General features: G+C 42.0%; 1 protein-coding gene across 3 annotated transcripts in view; it reads right to left on the reverse strand.

Moving 5' to 3' along the window:
* Positions 1–987: 987 nt before the first annotated feature.
* The window catches only part of GPC3 (glypican 3), a 423,767-nt gene continuing 402,914 nt past the window's right edge, over positions 988–21,840 (reverse strand). For all 3 annotated transcript variants that reach the window (XM_063083954.1, XM_063083953.1, XM_063083952.1), the window contains one exon: positions 988–1,353. In XM_063083954.1, the coding sequence (XP_062940024.1) occupies positions 1,184–1,353 (170 nt within the window). In that variant the 3' untranslated portion in view covers positions 988–1,183. The remainder of the gene's footprint in view (positions 1,354–21,840) is intronic.

A 21,840-nucleotide genomic window follows, 5' to 3' on the forward strand; every position in this document is an offset into this window, starting at 1 on the left:
TTGGTTATTCTTAGGGTTCCTCAGCAGCAGCATGTCAGAGTATCAACACAAGTGCTATTATTACTTGCGATGTTGTATGTGTAAAAAGCAGATTTAAGTAATAATACTGGGCCTATGATTGATGGAAAGCTGCTGTTGGAATTCGTATCAGTGCCAGACCTTCAGTTCCATGACAGTAGGGATTGAATCTGTTTTGTTTTCCACTGTCTCCAACACCTGGTACAGTACCCGTTGAATAAATGAATTTTTAAGAAGCCCACCTGGAGCCAAGAGTGAGAGTTGTTTTCTACAAATCGTGAGTTTGCTGATGACAACCTTTGCAACCTGACCCAGGGCAACTGCCATGTGGCAGCCCCTGGAGAGAGAAGGGACAGAGAACAAGCCTGAGGAAGCAGCAAAGAAACCGGGGGAACGATTTCTTTGTATTATTTGGGCCTGCCTCTCTGTGCTGGGGGAAGGAAGACTATTAATCGTGCAACTATATATGAACCACACAGAGGATTTCTATGTGGGCAAAGCATTTTTAGCAAAGTGAAATTTGTAAAGAGAGACCAGACTGGGGAACTCTTTGAGATAGACACTTTTAGTTTCATAGGCAAGGCCGTCCAACCCAACTTTCCTAAAGGGAGATTGTGGACTGGGTGTTTGTTGGGAGGGAGTGGCTTTGTCTGGGGCTTCCGGCCAGGATCCATACCCACCCAAAAGGTAGTCAGGGAGGTGAGTTCCAAGGACCCGATTGAGGCATGCTGGGATTATACTGAATAGAAACCTAGGTGAGAAGGAGAAGAAACATCACCTGGTCACCCTATGATGGTTTGCAAAAAAAGACCCAATATATTTTTATTTGAGCATTTATTTTTTTTTTTCCAAAGAAATCCATGCAAAGAGAAAGAGAGAAAGAGAGAGACATGGTAACCATGTTCTAGCAGCCAAACATAGGAAAATAATTTGGCACAACTTCTTTTATTCTTTGCAAAAGGACAATCTATACTACCACTAAAATTTACCTTCCTCATAAAGATACCATTTGATTTTCGAAAACATAACACATGGTTAGTCTTCTACTTAATGGCTGGAGGGGGTATATAAGATAAAAAAATAGAAAAAAATAAAAAGGTGGTTCCCTTTACAGAGGAAGACCACAGGGTGCTGCAGGGCAGCTGGTGTGCCAGGCACTGGGAAGTCAGTGCATCAGGAAGAAAAAGCACACCACATAGACGGCCACACTAGTGAGCAGCTTCAGGGGGGAATGGGCGTTCCCGAGGTTGTGAGAGGCGTCTATCTCATTGTCCTTCGGATTGGCATGTTGCTTGCTTCCAGGCTCATCATCCACGTCCAGATCATAAGTCAGTTCTGCCAAAAGAAAAGAAGGTTTTGAAATGCAGGATTACCAACCTCATCAGATGTACACTATTCACAGCTCAAGCTCTGGTCTGGATTGCTGGGAAGCCCTGGCTTTGATTCCTTTCTTTCTTGGGAAGGAAGGCAGCCAGGAGATGGGAAGGGGGAAGGGTGTGTGTGTGTGTGGGGGGGTGCTCAGTGGAAGGAGATGGTCCCCCTTTTGTGCTCCTTCCAGGGATCATAGAAAGGGGGAGTGAGCCGGCTTTGCCCCTCTCCTCTTTGGCTTCACCCACACCCCAGAGTGCATGCTGGCCCTTGGCAACATCTTTTCTCAGGCAAGGCGGTGCTTGAAGGTCATTTTCACCAGATCTCACTAGTATCAAAACATAAGGTGCCATGTGGGTGACTACATGTGTGTTACTGTATGTTGGTGGGGGAGAGGTTGTTATGAGCTCCCAGTGTACATTTCCTGGGCCCTGTACCCTGTACAGATTTCCTTGTCCTGGGAACGTTGCTTTAATTAGGGTTGAGGATAGAGTAGTTTGCTGTTGAAAGTTGCTTTATTTTTCCCAAATAGTTCTTTTACCTATAAGGTCTTTTTGTTCCCCTGAAAAAGAAACCTCACAAAAAAAGCAAAATTGATCTAAAGCACAGGATTTAAACTGATACCAAGTGAATTAAGACTAAGGAGAGGCTAATGGGTAAGGGTCTTTCGTTCTTTGGCTGCCTACCATTTATGAGATATGTTCATGGTTCTGAAATCAGGATGTTTGGGTTGAACTAATACAGAAGTCTCCCAGAAGGCAAATCTAAGTAGATAGTCATTTATCAGGAAATTCAAAATGGCTGGCCCTGACCCAGGGCTCAGTTTCTTTCAGGTTTGCATTTCCAGATTTAGAGATCAAATCTACACCCTTGGCTTTTCTAGACTCTGTTGCCAATGTTTCTATTTCAATATCTTGTGAAGGTAATGTGACATGAGCAACCTCACAAGCCAACTGTCCTGTGGCCAAGAGAGCCGGAAAGATCCTTTTGGGTCACTGAGATGCACAGCAACAGACACAGAGGAAATGACTGGGATTCTGCAGAGGGAGGAAGGAAGAGGAAAGAAGAGCTCCTCTTACAGGGAATGAAACACGCAGTAAGTCACAGGAAGAAGGTGTGGGGACTCAGCTGGTCCAGGATGCATGCGGAGCAGGGCTCAGGACCAGGCTGCTCTGAGGCTGGGATTAGTTAGGGCAGGCAGCAATGTCAAGGTGACCAAAGCCAGGAGGTCTGATTTCACAGACTGCAATACCACTTTCCAAAAGGGTTAGTGCAATTTATAATGCCACCAGCAATGATGAGGGAACCGATTTTATTGTGCCTCAATCAAAAAAAGATATTTTTGTTAATGTAAGATGATATATCGCAAGGTTTCTTTAATTTGCATGTATTTGATTACCTGTGGAGATCAACATTTTCCGTTTCAGTTTACTGATTATTTTTCAGTGTATAACAGTGCATATTCTTTGCCTTTTTATCTAATGGGTATTGATATTTCCCCTATTAATTTGAATAATATATATTTTATTGAATTATTTACCTATAATATTCAACACAAATTTTTTTTTCTATTTTGTTATTAACTATAATTACTTTTCATTGCTATACAAAAAGTGATGTCCTAACTTTTAATATGTACAAATCTAATTACATTTTACTCCTCTAAAAGCTGAGAAAGTTTTTCTTCCTGAGTGCTGATAATAATTCAAATCAAATTTCCAGGGAACCCTTTTACCCAGGGAAAAGCAATTTAGTAGACAATACTCTAGATCCCCCCGCCCCCCAAACACAACCAAATAAAATAAAAAGAGAAAAAGAACAAAGAGCAAGGTTAGGTTCTACTTGGAAATCAGACCTCTTTCTCTGAAAGGTGAACTAGGCAGGGTGCACAGAAAAGGCCAATGTCAGCTGTCAGTCGGCAAGGCTTAGGTCGCGATCAGATTTCACCAAAGTGGAGAGCACATATGGCTAGAGCTGTTGAAAGCCCAGCCTTGAGTCTCACGGCAATTTCTCAACTTAAATGAAGAGGAGTATTTTTAGGGATGACTTGAATGGGAGCGCTCTCAGAATTGCTTCTAGATTCCTTTTCTAAATAATGCCCCTTGCCCAAGATGAAACAACAGCTATTAAGGTTACCACTCAGCTCCTACACTATTTATTTTGCTCTTCACATCATCTACTGACCTTAAACAGTTTTGTTTACTGTAGCAGTTATGGTAAACCATCACACAGCAGTTCTGTTAAATCCAGTAATTTCTGATCTTCTTCACCATCAAAGACCTCTCTTGTTAGTTCTATCTCTGGGGCCCTATGTTTTGAAATTATACTGATGACCTCCAATTATTGAGTCCTCATTGTATGCCAGGTACTGTGCTAGACTATTTATATACATTATCTCATTTAATGTAACCTTTTCTACAATGTTATGAGGTAGGTGTTATGATTCCCATTTCCCTGGTGAGGAAGCTCAAGCTCAGGTTAATTCTTCCCCACATTTATATGGCTGGTAAGTGATAGAGGTGCTATTTGAATTCAGGTCTGACTCTAAACCTCATATGAAGCTATACCGCCTCTTGACAAATTCTATACACCAAATAGACTGAAGTGATTTAAGTAGTAATGGATTTCTTCTTGAAAAATGAACAAACAAATTTAAAAAAACCCTCAATTAGAAAAATCTATACTGCCCAAGAGAACTTCCCAAAAAGCATGAGAAAAGTCAGTGTTTCCACTTAAAATTGAGCACATACTTAATTAAGTTGCGTTGTTAAACTTCATGAAGTACTGAAAAGAGCTCTGGGTTGGGGGAATTATCATATCAGTTCTATTTTACTGAAGAAATCAACAATGATGGTCAAGGCCATTAGACACCCCAAGCACGAAGCTGGGCCAAGACTTCTACCCACAAAAGGCCACAAGAATATTCGGAATGATACCTTCCTGTGCTCCCTAAGCTGTAGGTACAGGTTTCCTGAGGCTCTCCACATTCAGCAGCAGCAAAAGTTTATCACCCAAACCCACAGTCAGGCTCCTGTGGCTTATACTGACAGGACTCCCAGCAAAGCCACACTCTGGGCCCAGGCCACCATCATGAAGATTAGAGACAAAGGAGACAGCTTAGTACAATAAAGGAAGCATTCGGGGAGACAGAGGAAATAGGATTTTGGTCAAAGATAAATATGGACATTCCTGTACAGAGGAAATATAATCCAACTTAATTCAACAAACAACGCTAGCCTATGGTGTCCCCAAGCACTGAGCTAGAAGGTTGGAGAAAGACTTTAGTGTCTGCCTTCAGGAATCCCACATTCTTGCAAAGGAAACAGATCAATAGGCAAGCCAATTAGCTACTTAGGAGAAAGGGCTCAGATAAAGGCACAAGCAAAACACCGTGCGGGTAGAAGGGAGAGAGAGAGAAAAATTCCAAAATAGAAGGGTCTAGGAAGACTTTTTGCAGCAATTGGGATATAATCTACACCACAAAGAATGGGGAGACCTGACGGGGCTGAGCGAAATGGATATTCCAGCCTAAGGGTTCAGCTTGAGCAAAGACTGAACAATGTAGGTAGGAGGACATGTTCAAAAGGAGCAAGCAGCCTTTGCGGTGGGAGGCGCCGTGGAGTCTGCATTGTTGTGGGGTGTGTGTGTGCGTCGTGTATGTGTGTGTACGTGTATGGGTGGGTGGCGAGTGGTGGGTAATGAAAGGTAAGGCAGGAAGGACAAGACCCAAATCACGGTGGATTAAGAATGCTAAAACTCTTCTGTGGGCAATAGGGAGCCACTGAAGGCTTTTAAGTAAGGAAACCACAGAATCTTATTCGTGATCTTTAGAAAGATCGTTGTTAACAGTGTGCAGAACAGCCCTAAGTGGGAGAGACTTGTCAGACATCTTGTCTTGGAAAAAACCAAGACGTCTGTGGGAACAGTATCTGGGGGATCAGCCAGTAGCAAACAAAAATTTAAAAAACCCAAACTACAAAGAAACTAAATCTATACCAAACCAAAAGCTTCTCAGTTTGCTACAAACCAGATGTACTATGGGAATCATCACAAACCATTCTCTTTTAAATCGTTCATATTTTTGTGTTTATCAGTGATTTTCCAGAACGTATTTTTGTATTAGGTGCATATTGTAAAGTACACAAAATTGTTTCTAACTGAAGTTGATCATCAGTGAGAACCTTCTGGGCCAGCAAGGAGATTTTCATGCTAAATCCAAAGATCTGTTTCTATTTGTAATCAGTTTAACTAAGCCCAGAGGGTAGACCCAACCTGTACTAATTACACACTCAGCCCTGGCTCTTCATGTCCTTTGGGTTGCAGATTAGATAATCCATTTAAAATAACAGTCAGCCATTCAGGTATGTGTTTTCTCTGTTGAAAAGTTTTCCTGTGTTGGGCAAAGCACTAAGTGGGGAGCCCTCTGTCCTTAGTTCTTTGGAGTTTCCTAGAGGAGCCCCTCAGGAGGCTGCACGATCCTGGGAGTCTGGAGCCCTGGGTTCTCCTCTGGGCCTCAGTTGCCCCATCTGGTAAATCAGGGTGTTGAACTGGATGACCTCTGAGTTTCCTTCTAGTTTTCTTCCTCTCTGATTCCGAGGCTCTTGGCGCCCAGTGAGAGGTAGAGTCTGCTGCAGGATGTAATCATTCCTCTAACTACAGCAGCCAAGGTGGCTGCCCCCAGCACGGTCTCCATAAGCAGTTAGGGTCCATCAGTTGCTTCTCTTGGGATGTTTCTCTGGTCATGTTCATCAGCTACCAAATTCTGAGTTCTCTTTCTTCTTGAGCTGTTCTAATCTTGGACGGGAGACCTTGGCAATAAATAAATCTGGGCCGAACTGTATTTGTTGTTAGAACTGTGGCATAATAACTTCCACCGAAGCCAGTACACACACAGCTTTCGGGGGCAAGGAGCTGGACCTGGTGTGCATCAAGCAGGCGAGAAGGCTCTGTTGGCCAGTGAGACAAGCCTTTGGGCCCTTACAGAGCCACTGAGTCTTGAGCACATAATAGGAAGCAAACGTGCATCCTTTGAGGACATGGCATGAAAGAGGGCAATGGCACTGCTACAGGGCTTTCACCCACACCAACAGGAAGACTTCACAGGGCAGCCTGAAAGAAGAGCTGCTATCAGCATGCCAGGGGAGAGAATGCTGCTGTTGAGCCAAGCATGGGGGCTCTTCCCTGCCAAGCTTGCACCAGCAGATGGCTTCAAACCAGCCCTAATACGGCAACAGAGCAACACTGCTCTCTCTGTGCTTTACATTTACTAGGTACAGCTGGCCCTCAAGACATGACTATGTGAAACCTCAGGACATTGCCTGGCACATCCCAGAGGCTGAAATTGGGGGAAATTCCACAGAAATCACATTCATTGCAATACTGCTCACTCTGTTGCCTGTTCCCAAAGAAACCCTTGGGCTCTGCCATTCATTTCAGAGTCCCAAACAGATCTTGGTTTCCTTGTCTTCTCCTCAACACAACCCTTCTTCCTGCTACAGAAGCACCCTCTATTTTTGAACTTACAGGTGTGAAATGACTACCTGGACATGAAAACAGAAGAAAGTGACTTTGCAAATGAATGTTGCATCTCTGGGAGTCTACATTTTCTTCTTCATATATCAGATGAGGAGGAACAGGCACACTTGAGGCCTCTAGTTTTTAATTGGTCTAATGGGACACCTTTTAGAACGGGCACATTTCACAATGTGGCTTTTTCACAAATTAGTGAGCTGCCAGTTTTGCCCACTAAATAACCATAAAATCTGGGAATAATCTAATGGCCTCTCCTGGAAGAAGTTTGGGGCAATGAGATGGACACTTCATTTCTTATGGGTAATTCCAGCCTGGAGACATCCTCAATTACAAAAATGGGATGTTGAAAGAATACAATGGATTTTTCCCATTAGGTGAGGTGTGGCCTCTATTTCTGTATCTGGTGTATGTATATCTTCAGGTTACACTGCACTGGGTACATGAAGCCATGGCATGCTTCTTTCTAGGGATTTAGGAGGAAAGCAAACTATTTTACACTAAAACATGCAAGGCTGTACGATGGAGTAGAAATGCACTATTTGCAAACACGTGGAACATTTCTTGTTTAGCAGGACCTTCAGATTATGTCCCTGGTTCTCTGATGAATGTGGGACTTAGGTGGAAAGGTCTTAAAAGCACTATTAGGTGACTTGGGCCACCTGGGCTTTGTAAATTACCACACTGGACATTGACTCACAAATTCCTGATTAATGACTTAAATGTAGTCTTCTTTCTTATGACAACTTCCTTGTCAGAAGGGGAACACCACAGTAATTGCCCCTAACTAGGGCTCAGACTGCTTAGTTTGCTAACACAAAAGAGTTTCCAGGGGTTCCAGCCACTAACTATGCTTCACTATTGTGTTTAGCCATTAAGAAATGAACAACAAAAAAATCAGTCCTTTGAAAAAGGAATCATTTCAGTGTAGAGTCTTACTATGATATTGGCACCACTATACTTATTTAGGTGCATCGTGAGTCAAATCAGATTTCCAGAAACAGAACAACTCCATCCCAGAAACCCTGAGATTATGAGCGGGTAGTGTGGGTGCTGGCCTTCCTCTACCAACCCTAGCATTATCGTCACCTTCCACAAGAGTGTCGCCACTGTTACTCTCATGCTACAGAGCCTCTTGCCCAGAGGCTGCCTAACAGCTCCACAGAAATCACTGCAAAAGGCTTTACTTCCCACAGGAGAGGTTACCTCATTCCCATGGGAAGTGACAGGCCTGCGATTCAGTGGAAATAGAGGAGCTGGGGACAGAGACACTACTCAGCTAGGGCCAGGGGGAAGGTGAAGAGAACTGACCTAGAGAAGGCAAGGGAGATGCTCTCCTTGTCTAAGAGCATTGTAAAGAGAAATGGGTCTACGCTGGCAAATGTTATGGAGGGGTCAAGAGAAGTAAAGACTAATCAGAAGCTGCCGAATATGTCAATGAGAAGGTTACAAATGATTCTGGAAAGACGTTTCAGTAGGGTGGCTGGGTCAAAAACCAGATAGTACTGAGCTGAGGAGAGGTGGGAGCTGGTGCAGATTCACTGAGAAGTTTGATAGAGAAATGAGGCATTGTCACCCTGACTGTGCCTGAGGTACGTGGTGGTGCTATTGTAGGGGAATTGTAGAAAAATATAACTTTAATATACGCAGTTTTGTAACAAATGCTGCTAAAAACATTTTAAGTAAAGCAGCTTCTAAGAGGCCATATAAAGGTCAGGTGGGCCCGAGCACACTAAACATTCCAGGAAGGGAATGACTCCCACCCAGTTCCAGGAACTGACTAGTTCCTTATCTAAAGGCCACCTGGTCAGACCCCAGGGAAGACAAACAATTGAGAAATGCGCTGTTCCTTATCGGGGTACCAGCCTGCTAAAGCCCACCTGTAAATCTAAAGGCGCCACAAATCTATCAAGGTACCAGCCTGCTAAAGTCTACCCATAAATCTAAAGGCACCACAGATAACCAACAACTCATCCTGTCACAAAGATCTGTTCAGAAAAACTGGATAAAAGGGGCTTGTATTGTAAGCTCGTGGTCGCTTCTGTCCAGGAGACTGAGTGACCCCAGCATGCTGGAATAAAACTCCTCTTGCCTGATTGCAATGGTCTCTGTCTCATGGTCTTTGTGAAGTGAGCCATCCTGTGTGTGTGGGATTTGTGCATGGTGCATGGGTCTTACACTATTATATTAGTGCTACAATACCTAACCAGTCTGTGCAACAGGTTTCATCAGAAGGTGCCTCCTGAGTCCAACTCAAAATGGCCTTTGGAGGTGCTATATTTTTGTAATCTTTGATGTATCAGCAACCCATACTAGACACTCAAGGAGATACATTCATGCCATGGTTCACTGCATTGTTACTCATAATAGCCAAAAGGTGGACACAACCCAAGTGTCCATCAACAGATGAGTGGGTACACAAAGTGTGGCACATCCATTCAACAGACTATTATTCAGCCAAAAAAAGGAATGAAGTACTGATACATGCTACCATGTGGATGAACCTCAAAAACATTATGCTAAGGGAAAGAAGCCAGTCACAAAACACCATGTCATATATATATACATATATATATAATTCCATTTATATGAAATGTCCAGCATAGATAAGTCTATATATAGAGAAAGTGGAGTAGTGATTGCCAGGGGCTGGGGGTAGCAGGGAGGGAGCATTATTGCTTAATGATTACAGAGTTTCTTATTTGGGGTAAAAAAAAAAAAGTTTTGGAAAGAGTGGTTATACACAACATAATTTTTTAAAATTAATTTATTTTTAGTTGGAGCATAGTTGATTGTACATATCTGTGGGGTACACCATTGAATATCAATACCTGTGTGCAATATGTGATGTTCAAATCAGGAGATGCACAACATAATTAATCGTGAATGTAATTAATGCCACTAATTGTATGCTTAAAAATGGATAAAATGGCAAATTTTATGTTATATATATTTTATGACAGTGTTTAGAAAAACCTATACAGTACCAGAAACCAAGAGATAATGGCATCTAGGCACATAGATTCCCCAGTCTATAAGAGGTGTGCACTGCTGCTCTAGTATCTTACCTTGTAGACAGGGGTGTGTGTGAATGTAACTGATACCACAGCATCCACCCAAAGTGGTACTTTTTCAGTGTTTTAAAAGTCAAGTCATCCAAAAGAACTCAAATGAATGGGTATTTAAGCTCTACCCTGGAATTGCAGACATGGCTCCTCAATTGGGAATGGGGAAGAGGGCAGTTTTCATCAAGGATTTTAATCTGTGAGGCTAGATATTTTAAGAGAAATTTTCATGTAACCTCAGGAAACTTACGTTTGGTTTAGTAACTCACACAAATAAAGCTCAGCTGAAACTGTGTTTAAAAATATAATAAATGAAAGAATGCACTCTCTCCTCATAACTGTTTTTTAAAAAAATATTGTTTAATGGTTTATACTCATGGAGCTCTGTTTATAATATAAATATTAGGCATGACACAGCTACAGAGGCATGCTTCATTGGGCTTTGAGGATATAGAAGGAAAACTCAAAATGTCACTTATTGTAGCCAAATCTAATTGCTGGTGAGGAGTTTGGGGAATGAGGGAGTGGCCCTATAGTCCCTCAGAGGCCAAGTATATGAGGGCTCTATCAAGTACATATATCAGGGCTTTAGATACACTTGGATGGGAAAACCCCAAATCTGGTAACCTTCCATTTGTAACCAGCTATGGTGGATCTTACAAAAAACATACCTGAGAGCTAAAATGCTTACAATGTCCTGGCAATACCCAATAGCAAAAAAATATTTTACTCGTCTAACAGCCAAGGGGTCAAAATGGCTTAAGTCCCTGAAAACACTCAGATTGGGTGTGGGAATATCTCAGGGCCAGAAATCAACAGGCAACAGGTGTCCTCATAAATGAAAGAGGAAAAGTCTCCCTAAGTTGTTCCATCTGAATATATTACTTAAATACTCTCCAATTGTGAAAGTCCTCCCGCATCATCAGTGGGATTTAGGGAATTGAGACTATTTTCCCCTTCGTTTACTTGGAAGGACACACTGTCATCCTGGCTCTATCCTCCTACCTTCCCACCTTCAGATCTGGACAGTCAGTGAGTGCCCATTCTCATGTTACACAGGCACCATCTCCTCTCTCCTTGGATGCTGGCCATTTCTCCTCCTGCTTTCAGCTCCCCCACCCCCACCCCCAACAGTCCTCAATGCGTCTGCCACAGAGGAGACCTGTTCTTCTCCAATGGCCCATTACTGTCCAGAGAAGAGAAATGGTCTATTCTGTGACAGCTAGAACAAGACAATGCTCTTCCTAAAACACACGGTGAAGCACATTTCTCTCTTCCTCAAAATCTTTTGATGGCTCCTTACTGCATTTGAGATAGAGTCCTAATTCCTTAGCTTCTCCATCTCATCTTTTCTTGCTTTCCAGTTTCAACTGCCCATATATTTCTCTAAGCACCATATACTTTAGTCATACCATCCATTCACCATTTGTTGAAAATGCCAAGTACTTTGAAGTTCCCACATCTTTTTTTTTTTTTTTTTTTTCTTTTGGCAGCTGGCCGGTACGGGGATCTGAACCCTTGACCTTACTGTCATAAGGCCACGCTCTAACCAACTGAGCTTGCTGGCCAGCTCCCATGTCTTTCTTAATGCTGTTCCCTCATCCTGGGGTGGTCTCTCTCTCTTTTTCTCTCTCTATCTCTTTCTCTCTCTCTCTTTTCTATCCACGATTATATCTTTTAAGCCTCAATTTACATGATACCTCTTCCAGGAAGCCTTCCCGTCTCATGTCAGACCAAATTAATCACTTTTCTATTAACTGAACTGGACTGCTATTACAGCACTAATTTCCATCTGCCTCATGGCAGTCAGTCGTTTCCCTGTTCTTCTCCTCAACTAGACTGAGCCCCATCAAAGTAAGAAATGAGTCTTATTCCACTCTGTAGCTCTCACACAGTACTTGGCTAACACAGATACCTACAAACATGTTAGTTGACGGACTGACTGACAGAATCAATGGCTGCAGGAATGTACACCCCCCCCCCAGCCTACTGAGGGTGTGCAGGTGAAGGGCTCCCTCCTTTCAAGTCACCCCTCCCAAGGAGTCAATCCCCACTAACTGATTATTTCTTTAGAGGAAGAAGCCACCACTAATCTTTGATGAAGGGAAGACAAAGGCTGGGCCAATGGTGGGTGGCTCCAGAAGCAAATGGCAGGGCTCAAACCCCGACCTTTAGATTCCATGGAACTTCTGAGCACTAGCCAGTTCTCATTACCCACAGCATCAGTTTACTGCACTCGGTGTGGATGGAATCCATGAAGATTATTTTCTTATTCCCTTTTGCTGCCTGCAACTTGATGCCTTGCTACGTGAGCAGCTGACACATGCCGGCATTCTGTGTGCCATGCTGCACAGGAAACAGGTTTTCTGGTGAGCAGGTTCCATGCATTTCTTACTTGGAAGCTTCATGACTGTGTTGCCGTACCTTGGACCCCTGTCCCGGCCACACAATCTACCCACCCCTGGGCCGCACCCTGCCCTTCCCATTGCCACCGATCCTCAAGTGCAGGGGCTGCTGGTGATTGAAGTTTCAGTGCCTGTCTCTGCGACATCAATATATAGCCTCATTAATGAAGTCCCTCATTTGGCTGTAATAGTACAGAGCAATAAGACTTCAATCCCTGCAGTAACACATGCCGGCACCCCGTTCCCCTTGCAGAGGTCTGTGGATGACTGCCAGGAAAATACAATTACGTGCTGGCACAGGAATAAATACAATTCCTTAACTTAAACGTTCTGTGTTTTCATTCCTCTGCTTTTCCATTTCTCTATTCACTTCTTTTTCTTTTCCATTGCTCTTTAAACTAATTTCCTGTGTCCAATTATTCTCCTCTCTTCTGTCTAGTCGTTGCTTTGCTAAACATTCTCTCCTGTTTCCACAGTGCCCTTTTCCATATCCTTAGGCAAAGGGCGAGGTTGGAATCCACGATGGGATTTGAATCTTCAATTCTTTTTTTTTTGGCATGCCCAGGGATCTGAACCTTGACTTGGGTGTTACAAGGCGGCACTCTAACCAACTGAGCTAACCGGCCAGCCCTAGGTTTTGAATCTTAAAGATGCTTTTCTCTTCCTTCTCACTTTGATGTTAACCTCTAACCTGGATTCCATTTCTTTTATAAGAGGTTCCAGGATCTCATTCCTTAATCTTTCCCCAGTGTTTCCACTCCCTTACTGTTTACCTCTCCATTTCTGCTTCTCACCCCTGTCTCCCTCCTTTGCCCCTCCAGCTCCACACACCTATTTCTCGGACACTGCCCGATCCCCCACACCCACCCCTCCACTTTGTTATTTCCCTTCCGTCTTTCTCTACTGGAGATTTGTTTTGCCCCACTGCTGCTCTTTCATGGTTGTAGAGGATTCTTAAAGCAAATGTACTTCACAGGGCCTGGTTTTCCAAAGCCTTGCAGTTTCAAATATTGACCTTGTGAAGGACTGAAAATTTTCATCAGGTGATAAAGTCTGTGGTGTAAGATAAAGATTTGTGGCACAGCAAGGTTGCTGGCTCAAGGACAGACTAGTTACTGATTGAAATGTAAAGATACTGGAAAATGCTGGAGGGAGAAGGAATGTTTGCTAAGATCAAGCTTTTGTTGCTAGGACCACTTAATTGCCTTACTGGAATGTCATCTGGCTTGTTTCACTGAAAGTTACCAGCCTATATTGTTAAACTATAACCCCACCTATGTTCTCTTTCTGTAACCTCCTGGTCTGGAAAGTAAATGCAGGAAGAGAACCCCAATTCGGGGTTAATTTCCCAAGGAAGGCATGCCCCTCGCTTGAGGGTTCTGGGGGAGATTAACCACTTTGGGGTCTCTCACTGCTCGGAAGAGATGGGCTTTGAGTAATCCTTTGCAGTTCCATCACCCAGAGGAAGTGGGGTGACAAATCCGTGGGGGGCAAAGCAACACATGGTCTTGTCTTTCTTCTAAGGGGAAAATGATTTGGACCTAAAAGAAATCAAGAACTTTCTAAGAACTAGTGCAGTCTGAAAACTGGACTTAAATAAAGAACTTTGTAATAATTAGCAGAATCTGGACATTGCCTAGGCTGTCCCTAGGCAGTGAGATGTATCTCCAGAGGTGGTCCATGAGAGTTCGGACAGCATTTAGGTAGAGGTGATGGTGAAGGGACTCAAGCATGGAATGAGGGGGGTGAAGGATAATAGCTTTTGATGACCCTTCCAGCCCTGAGATTCTAGGATTTTATTTAGGTCTTGAGAGGTCCCATGGCAGGGATGAAGGGTGAAGGGATAAGGATTAAAGTGACCTTTGCATTCCTCCCTTTGACACAGACACTGTCTGGAGAGAGCAACCTAAACAGACTGCTTTGGATCCTCTCTCATGAAAGGGACCAGTGTCTTTTGGAGACCATGTTTAGCTTAGAGAGGCGGACTTTAAGGTCATGAATGACTTATCAACCAAGACATAATTTAGGTAACTACCTAAGGTAAGGAGAAAGAACCATATAATCTGTCCATCTTACTAAGTTAAATCTCACTTACTAAGTAAATCTTACTAAGTAAATCTCAGAAATAGTGTGAATATTTATCAGGTAATATGAAATATGCATATATGGTATAGGATGGTCATATGAGGAGCAACCAACTCAGGAATTGTTTACATTGATTTTTTCCCCTACCAATAAGAAACAATTAGCAGTAATTCACAAGTAGTAGACATCTTGCTCAATGCAATCACATAATGGTATCACTCGGGATCCAGAGGAAGAAAAGAAGAGGTATCAGATGGAAAAAATTCATTTTGGGAACCCGATTAGGACATAAGTTGGAAGGACCCAACAGGAAGGCAACGGAGGAGAAAATGCTGGATGATCCTCATACAAATAGCTCTATGGGCATTAGAACAAAGCAGGCAAGTGCACAGGGAGGCCAGGAAAGGTAAAAAGATGCCAAGTGGCCCAAACCCACGGCTATAAAGATGTGAAAGAGAAAAAGGAAAATTTTACTACAAAGAGTGGCAGCCAGATCACCAATGAGGAGTATAAAAAGTAACAGGAAGATGCTGAACCAAAGTAAAAAGAAGACGCAGTTGGCAAGAAATGAACACTTTAATTAAGTAGGGCCATTGGCAGCCCTGGTTCCTTATAACTAAGAAGGGGCAGAAGTTTTTCATTTTCTTTTTGCCTAACTACAGAATATATGAAATGTGCCCATTAACCAAGACAAATACATCTTGTGATTGGCCAAGTCGAATGAGGAAGAGAAATGGCTGAAAAGACAAGGCACCATATTATAAGCTTCATAGAGGTGTCAGGAAATGAATGAGGAGATGTCAGCATGAAACCTCACTTATGGCAGGGCCAATAAAGATTCCATGTTTAAACTCATTAAAATGCAATCAACAACAACAACAACAAGTAAAAACTAGGGCTTTATAGCCTGGGCACCCTAAACTTCTGGAAATACATGGTAAAGATAATAATAATAATAAAAATAAATACAACAATTCATCTGCAATTACCCAAAGGAGGATGGGGCAAAATGTGGTAATATACACGGCTTGGTGAAAAGCATATCAAACCCATAAACCAGTTATTGATATTGTAAGGTGGGGGAGCTGAGGTGTGGCACCAGTTATCTCATATACTTCCTGCCATTTTATTTCATGCCACTTTTCCCCAACCAATTAAGAAGAGGAAATTAAACTGGAATATTCCCTTTGAAATCACAGCTTGCCCTAAACTAAATTTCAATGGATTCTTATTCAATCTCAGAACATTTTCATCAGCCCAATAAGATCCCTCATGTCAGTTTACAGTTATTCCTTCAATGGACTAATTTTAGTTTTTTATCTTGAAGCATCCGATACTGTTGGCTACTCCCTGTCTTCAAACTTGGTATCTTCCTTACTTTCTAACACGGCTTTTTCCTGGGTCCTCTCCCATTTTTCTGATCACTCTCAGATTCATTCCTTTGCAGGCTCTTCCTCTGCTCGTTTTTTAAAGATGGGTGCTCTCTCATCTCTTCCTTCTCACTTTACAAGTTTTCCTGGATGCTCTCATCTGTACTCCTGGTTTTATGTCACTGACGATTTCCAAATCTATCTGTAGCTGAGACATCTCTCTGGAAACCTATCTGCCCATTGGCTGTTTCTATCTAAATGCCACCCAGGCAATTCAGACTCAACACGCCACCAGCTAAATGCAGCATTGCTATTCCCTGAACTGTTCCCCTCCTGTGTTTCTCCATTTGGGTGAATGCCTCTTCTAGCCAATAGGTTACCCAAGCCAGAAACCTTCCAGTCACCCTAGATTCCTCCTCCTTGTCCATCCTCCAGCTCTAATTAATCACCTTAACCTGTAAATTCCGTTTCCTTAATATTTAGTGAATCCTCCTCCTTTCCATTGCCATTGCTTGCTACCACTCAGGTTATGTTATCCTCATCTCTCACTGGGCTATTGCAACAGCCCTCTTTTCTCACCCTCCTCCAAATCATCCTCCACACTGTTAATAGTCCTTTTGTTTTTTTTCTAACCACCCTGTGCATACATTCCTGAAGCTAAAGATTCAAACAATAATTATGTATATAGAGTAAAAAAAAAGAATCCCTCCCCAAACCCTCCCTAACAACTCCCCAGAGGTAATTACTGGTAAATGTATTTTCTATGCATATGCATAAATGGGCTCAGACTATAATGTCTTGGAAATCTTTGCATGTTAAGACAAACCTAAGGATACTAGAGATGGGGGGAAGCGGGGGGCAGTTTGGGGAGGGATAGTTTGGGTAAAGGGCATAAAGAAAAATCATGATTTGTAAAAATAATATGCTTATAATAAATAATAAAAATTTTTTAAAAAGTAAAAAAAGATATGTGGAACTATCTCATTCTTTTTAATCATTGCAAGGGATTCAAAAGTATATAAATATAACACAATTAGACATTTCCCCATTGATGGGCATTTAGGTTGTTTTGAATTTCTCCCTGTACAAACAATGTTACAGTGAACACCCTTGGACATACACCTCTGGGTACAAAGCATGTAAAAATGGAAGGGACAAGTTGTAGGGCAGAAAGACAGAAGGTGGGACAGATTGGGTTAAGAAAAAGATTTTGAGAGAAGGGTGATTAATGTATTTTTTTCTTAAAAAGATGATGTAAAGGATGATATCAAGGAAATATCATGATGATATTAAGGAACTTTTGGGAAAAATTATCTTATAATGCTATCACCCTAATGCAACAGCTTTTTTTAAAAAAATAAATTTTTATTTAAAACAAACTGTGCATCTTCAATGTGTAACAAATCTGGCTGAACATAACTGCTGTAGACGATGACCTGGGAGTCATAGTGAGCCACCGCTAATATGTCTTGGCAATAGAGTGCTTTCATCAGGAAAACCAGCATGACCCAAGGCTACAAAAACTGGATTGTGGAGCAAATCCTAGTGCATAAGCTACCATTACGGTCCTTGGTTGAGCCCATTTACAATATTCCATTTTCATTTTCACAATTTTAAGATGTTGAGAATACTTCTCAGAGAACTGAACGCAAATGATTAAGGGAGTGGAAAACAGGTCTTTTGAGGAAGAGCTAAAGGAAATATAATTATCTAGTGACCTTTGTTTCAATGCTGAAAGTGGCGACATCTTGGTCCTGAGACCCACGTGGCTGAGAGATTTTAATGCCAGTAGGAAGTTCATTGCTCAGCCTGTAAATCCACAATGGCACAAGCAGCAAGCAACAATGTAGTAGGAAAATCAAAATGAGCAAACTGTAATTAGGTATGCAATGTCACCAGAGAAAGCAATTTACCAAAGGGATTACTACAATTAAAGATGCATTCCCCTTAAATAAAGACTGTTTTCTTCAATTGATCTGTCCCTATCAATTCTCCCTATGCCATGCAGAATTCCAGTTGGACAACAATTTCTGGTTGTCTTTTTAATTTCTCTGCCAAGAGATTAGAGGAAGTAAGTGGAATCTCTCCAGTCACTATAGTTTCCTCACAAATGGAAGAAGTATTAACAGAGGGCTATAGAGACAGATTACCGCTTAGGTCACCCAGGAGAGAAATCTGAAGCCCCCTTTTGATTAACAATAAGGTAAGTAACGGTCAAATCTTTTTTCCTTTAAGTCTAAGACCAAATTGAGGAGGCCCCCTTTTCAAACTGATTTTTTTTGGTGGGGGCGTGTTTCACCTTTCTCATGCCCCAGCCAGGCAGGCAGCATTTGGAGGGTGCATGGCCCTGGATACAAACGTAGGCAGCCTTCTTTACCTACCAGTCTCTCTTCACTTCACTACTTTATTGTTTCTTCTTCTAAAGCTTCTTTCCCTAAAACCTCTTCTAACCTTTGCTGTCTCCTTTTTGGAGTACTTTTTGGGGAAAATAGGATTGAGAATGTATCAAATTCTGGATCCTGATCTTCGTTACCATTACCTGAGTCCTTATAAAATATTTTGGTTTAAATGTGTTATCATGAGTAACCCCTTGAAGTGGATGAGTGGTGAATGTGGCAGCCACTGGCAGATGGAAGGGTTTATGCTGAGTATGTTTAGTACAATGTAATGGGTGAGTTAATTCATTACTGAGTGCTAGGAGCATTTATTGATGTCCTAGGAACCAGGCAGGCCAGACACCGGGGATACAAGATAAGACACGGAGCCTGCCCTCAAGGAGCTTTCTATCTGGCAGGAGATGTACACATAGTACAGGTGTCAGGAGGGGCAGCAATGAACACCAGTTGGGCTCCTGCTGTTTACTAGACACTGTGCTGTGGTAGATACAGAGATGAGGGAGACTCAGTCTTGGCCCCAAGGAGCCCTGAATCTTGTCAGGAAGATGAGACGAGTACAAAAGAACCCTGTACTCCTGGCTAGAATGTGAACACCACAAGAGAGGCACAATTGAAGTGTCATGGGAATTCTTTGCAAGCACGAGCCTGTGGAGGGTTCTGAGGAGAGAAGCGTGGGGCAGCCTGATCCACAGACCTTTCCTGCTCTGCCCGTAAGCAGAGGACAGCATTATTTAGTAGCAAAGTTGTACTACTTCTCAAGTGAGATAAGACATGTAAATGTTATTTGTAAACCTTAACATGCTCCACAAGCATAAGATGTTATTTTTTATTTCAGAAAACCATGATCATTTCTGGAAAACACTACTCTGGAACCTAAGGAAATGTTCCATGTGTCACATTACCCCCCCATTTTTATCACTATTCTCTCTGTGTATGTGTCTCTCTGTGCCTGTGTATCTCTGTCTCTGTCTCTCTTTCTCATCTTTATTGTTTGATGAGCTGAAGTGTTAAGGAAAGGATTTTTTAATTTTTTATCGTGGTGAAATATACATAACACAAGGATTGCCATCTTAAGCATTTTTTAACATATCACTGGGTGGAATTAATTACATTCACGATGCGGTGTAACCACGACCTCCCATCTACTTCCAAAACTTTTTCGTCACCCTAAACATAAACTCTGTACCCAATAAGCCATGACTTCTCATTATTCTCGGGGAAGGATCTTGTGCTTCGCCCTTACTCACCGACTGACAGGAAAGCCAAGTCAGTAACCCAGGGCGGATGTGCGGAAGGCGTGGATCGCCGGCAGTGCCCTCTCACCCAGGTCGCTGTCACTGCACTCCTGCGATTTCCAAGGCCAGCCTCGCCGGTGTTCAGTGCATCTGAGTACAGGCGTGGTGGGGTGCAGCTGCTCTCTTCAAATGAAACCCTACACCCTTTTCAAACACTCGGCAGTCTTTCTACTTTCTCAGCTTGTGAGGCTCCAAAGATTTCCCTCTGTACATTTTTCCAGCCTGATGCGAGGTGCCAGTTAGTCAAGAGAGATTTAGGAGAATGTCTTTTAAATGCAGACTCCTTTAAAAAGGAGTTCCCTTCCTCCCGGAGTTTTTGCCATTTAACTGTCTTTCAGTTTATCTGCACGTTTTATGAACTGAAGAACAAATGTACTCCCACTACAAAAAATCCCGATTTAATCACCCCATATTGTAAACGTGTATCAAAACATCACATTGCACCCCATAAACATACACAATCATTATTTGTTGATTAAAAATAAAGTTTAAGGAATCTTGGATGGGTTTATTTGCCTGTCCCAATTATTGAAATGAACGCAATTAAAAGCCAGGCAAAGATGATCAAAGACGTCAGATGCAATGAGATAAGGAAGTGACAAATCCTCGTGTCTCGTAGTCTCATTCCTGCTTAAAGAAAGGAGAGTGAAGAAGCTGAGCTGCTGAGGAAGTAAAGACATATACTTCTTTCTGAAGAGTTTCTGACTGAGATGTACTCCTGTGCTGGCCATCAATCTCCAATTTGTCTCACTACCTTCCCTCCAATTGCCTGTTTTAAAATATCAACTCACCTTAGTTCAGAAGCACATCAGTACTAAAGTGATGGGAAGGTTTCATCCGGAAGATTGGTAAAAGATTGGTAAATAGAAGCTATCAGCTTGAATTACTGAAATTAGCAAGGCTAATGCAATGTCACTATTCAAAACAGTGCCAATTTGGAATTTCTTAATGGCTTCAGAAGAGGGAGTCTTTATACATCCTACAATCTCTCTTCATTCTTACCTAAATTCCTTCTCATAGATGTTATGAATGGCCTGTTTTGTAGCCAACACAAACTTTGTCCAGTAAAATAATGTAAGGAACTCAGAATGAAAAGAGATTAGCTGTTCCTGGCTCCTGTTATTTTAAAGCAGAAATAACTTTGGCTTCTACTGATTCATAGACAAAGCTTGAAATGCAAAGCATGCTCAACTCTAGATTCAGCATGAAAAGGACCTTAAAATATGCCCAAGTGCAAGTAATGGACTTATTAAAGGGAAGAAAAGAGGCACTTTTCACACACTCCCAAGCTCTTTAGCCCTGTCATATCAGCAATCTTGCTTAAGAATTTCATCCTATTTACATTTCTTCTCCCTTTAAATATCCTCCAGACTCATATGGCATCAAATATTGAAGCTTGTAAGACATTAATTTCTTTATGTTAATTATGAGGAAGGCATGTGAAGTGCACAACTGATAGAACTTGGAGCACCTGCAATGATTTCAATAGGAATTAAAAATCAGGTCTGTAGTTTTAATTGAACACTTGATAATTTATCAACACAGGTATTTTTAGATGGCAAACTTCAAGTATCTTCTTTGGACTATTTTTGGCACTGTTCCAGAATAAGCGCATTTTTCCATTAGGAAATTTCGTTTATATTTGATGGCAAAAGCATGGAGTACACCATTTGGGTGATTATGAAAACATTTATAAAATCAAAATAACATGGAAGGCTTTCAAGCTGCAGTACATGAAGCACACAGCTCTAAATTATGTGCATGCACACACATATAGCCTTTCTGTTTTAACTTTAAGAGAATTTAAAAAAAATGGAAATAGTGCCTGAAAAACATTTCGGTATCTTGGAATATTTATGTGAAATCAAAAAGGTGAAGGAGTCACGAGAATTTTTCCAAGCAGCATGAAAGTAAGGAGGCAGCCTGGTCCTGTTCCCCTCAGAGGTATTAGGTTCTTGTCCTGATTTTACTGCTGATTTTTCCCAAGATTAAGAATAAATTACTTAATGTCTGTGCCTCAGTCTCCATCTGCGATGTATTTGATTTAGTAAAGTAGGACTTAGATGGGATTTGCCATGGGCAGGTCCATTCTTATTAGATGCTATTCTGTTTCCACAAGATTAGCTAAAAATGGGGATCAGCACCACAGAACCATCATGGGCATAGCAGGGTATGGAGGGGCAGCGTAAGAGATTGAAAATTCCAAATCCCCTCCCAGCCATGTGACCACAGTCCTTCAGATCTGATCGTTTGTTTGCTAATCTATAAAATGGGGACAATACCACTGCCTTCACAGGATGGTGGTGGAA

Source organism: Cynocephalus volans, chromosome X, assembly GCF_027409185.1.
Source record: "Cynocephalus volans isolate mCynVol1 chromosome X, mCynVol1.pri, whole genome shotgun sequence".
Classification (NCBI taxonomy): Eukaryota; Metazoa; Chordata; class Mammalia; order Dermoptera; family Cynocephalidae; genus Cynocephalus; species Cynocephalus volans.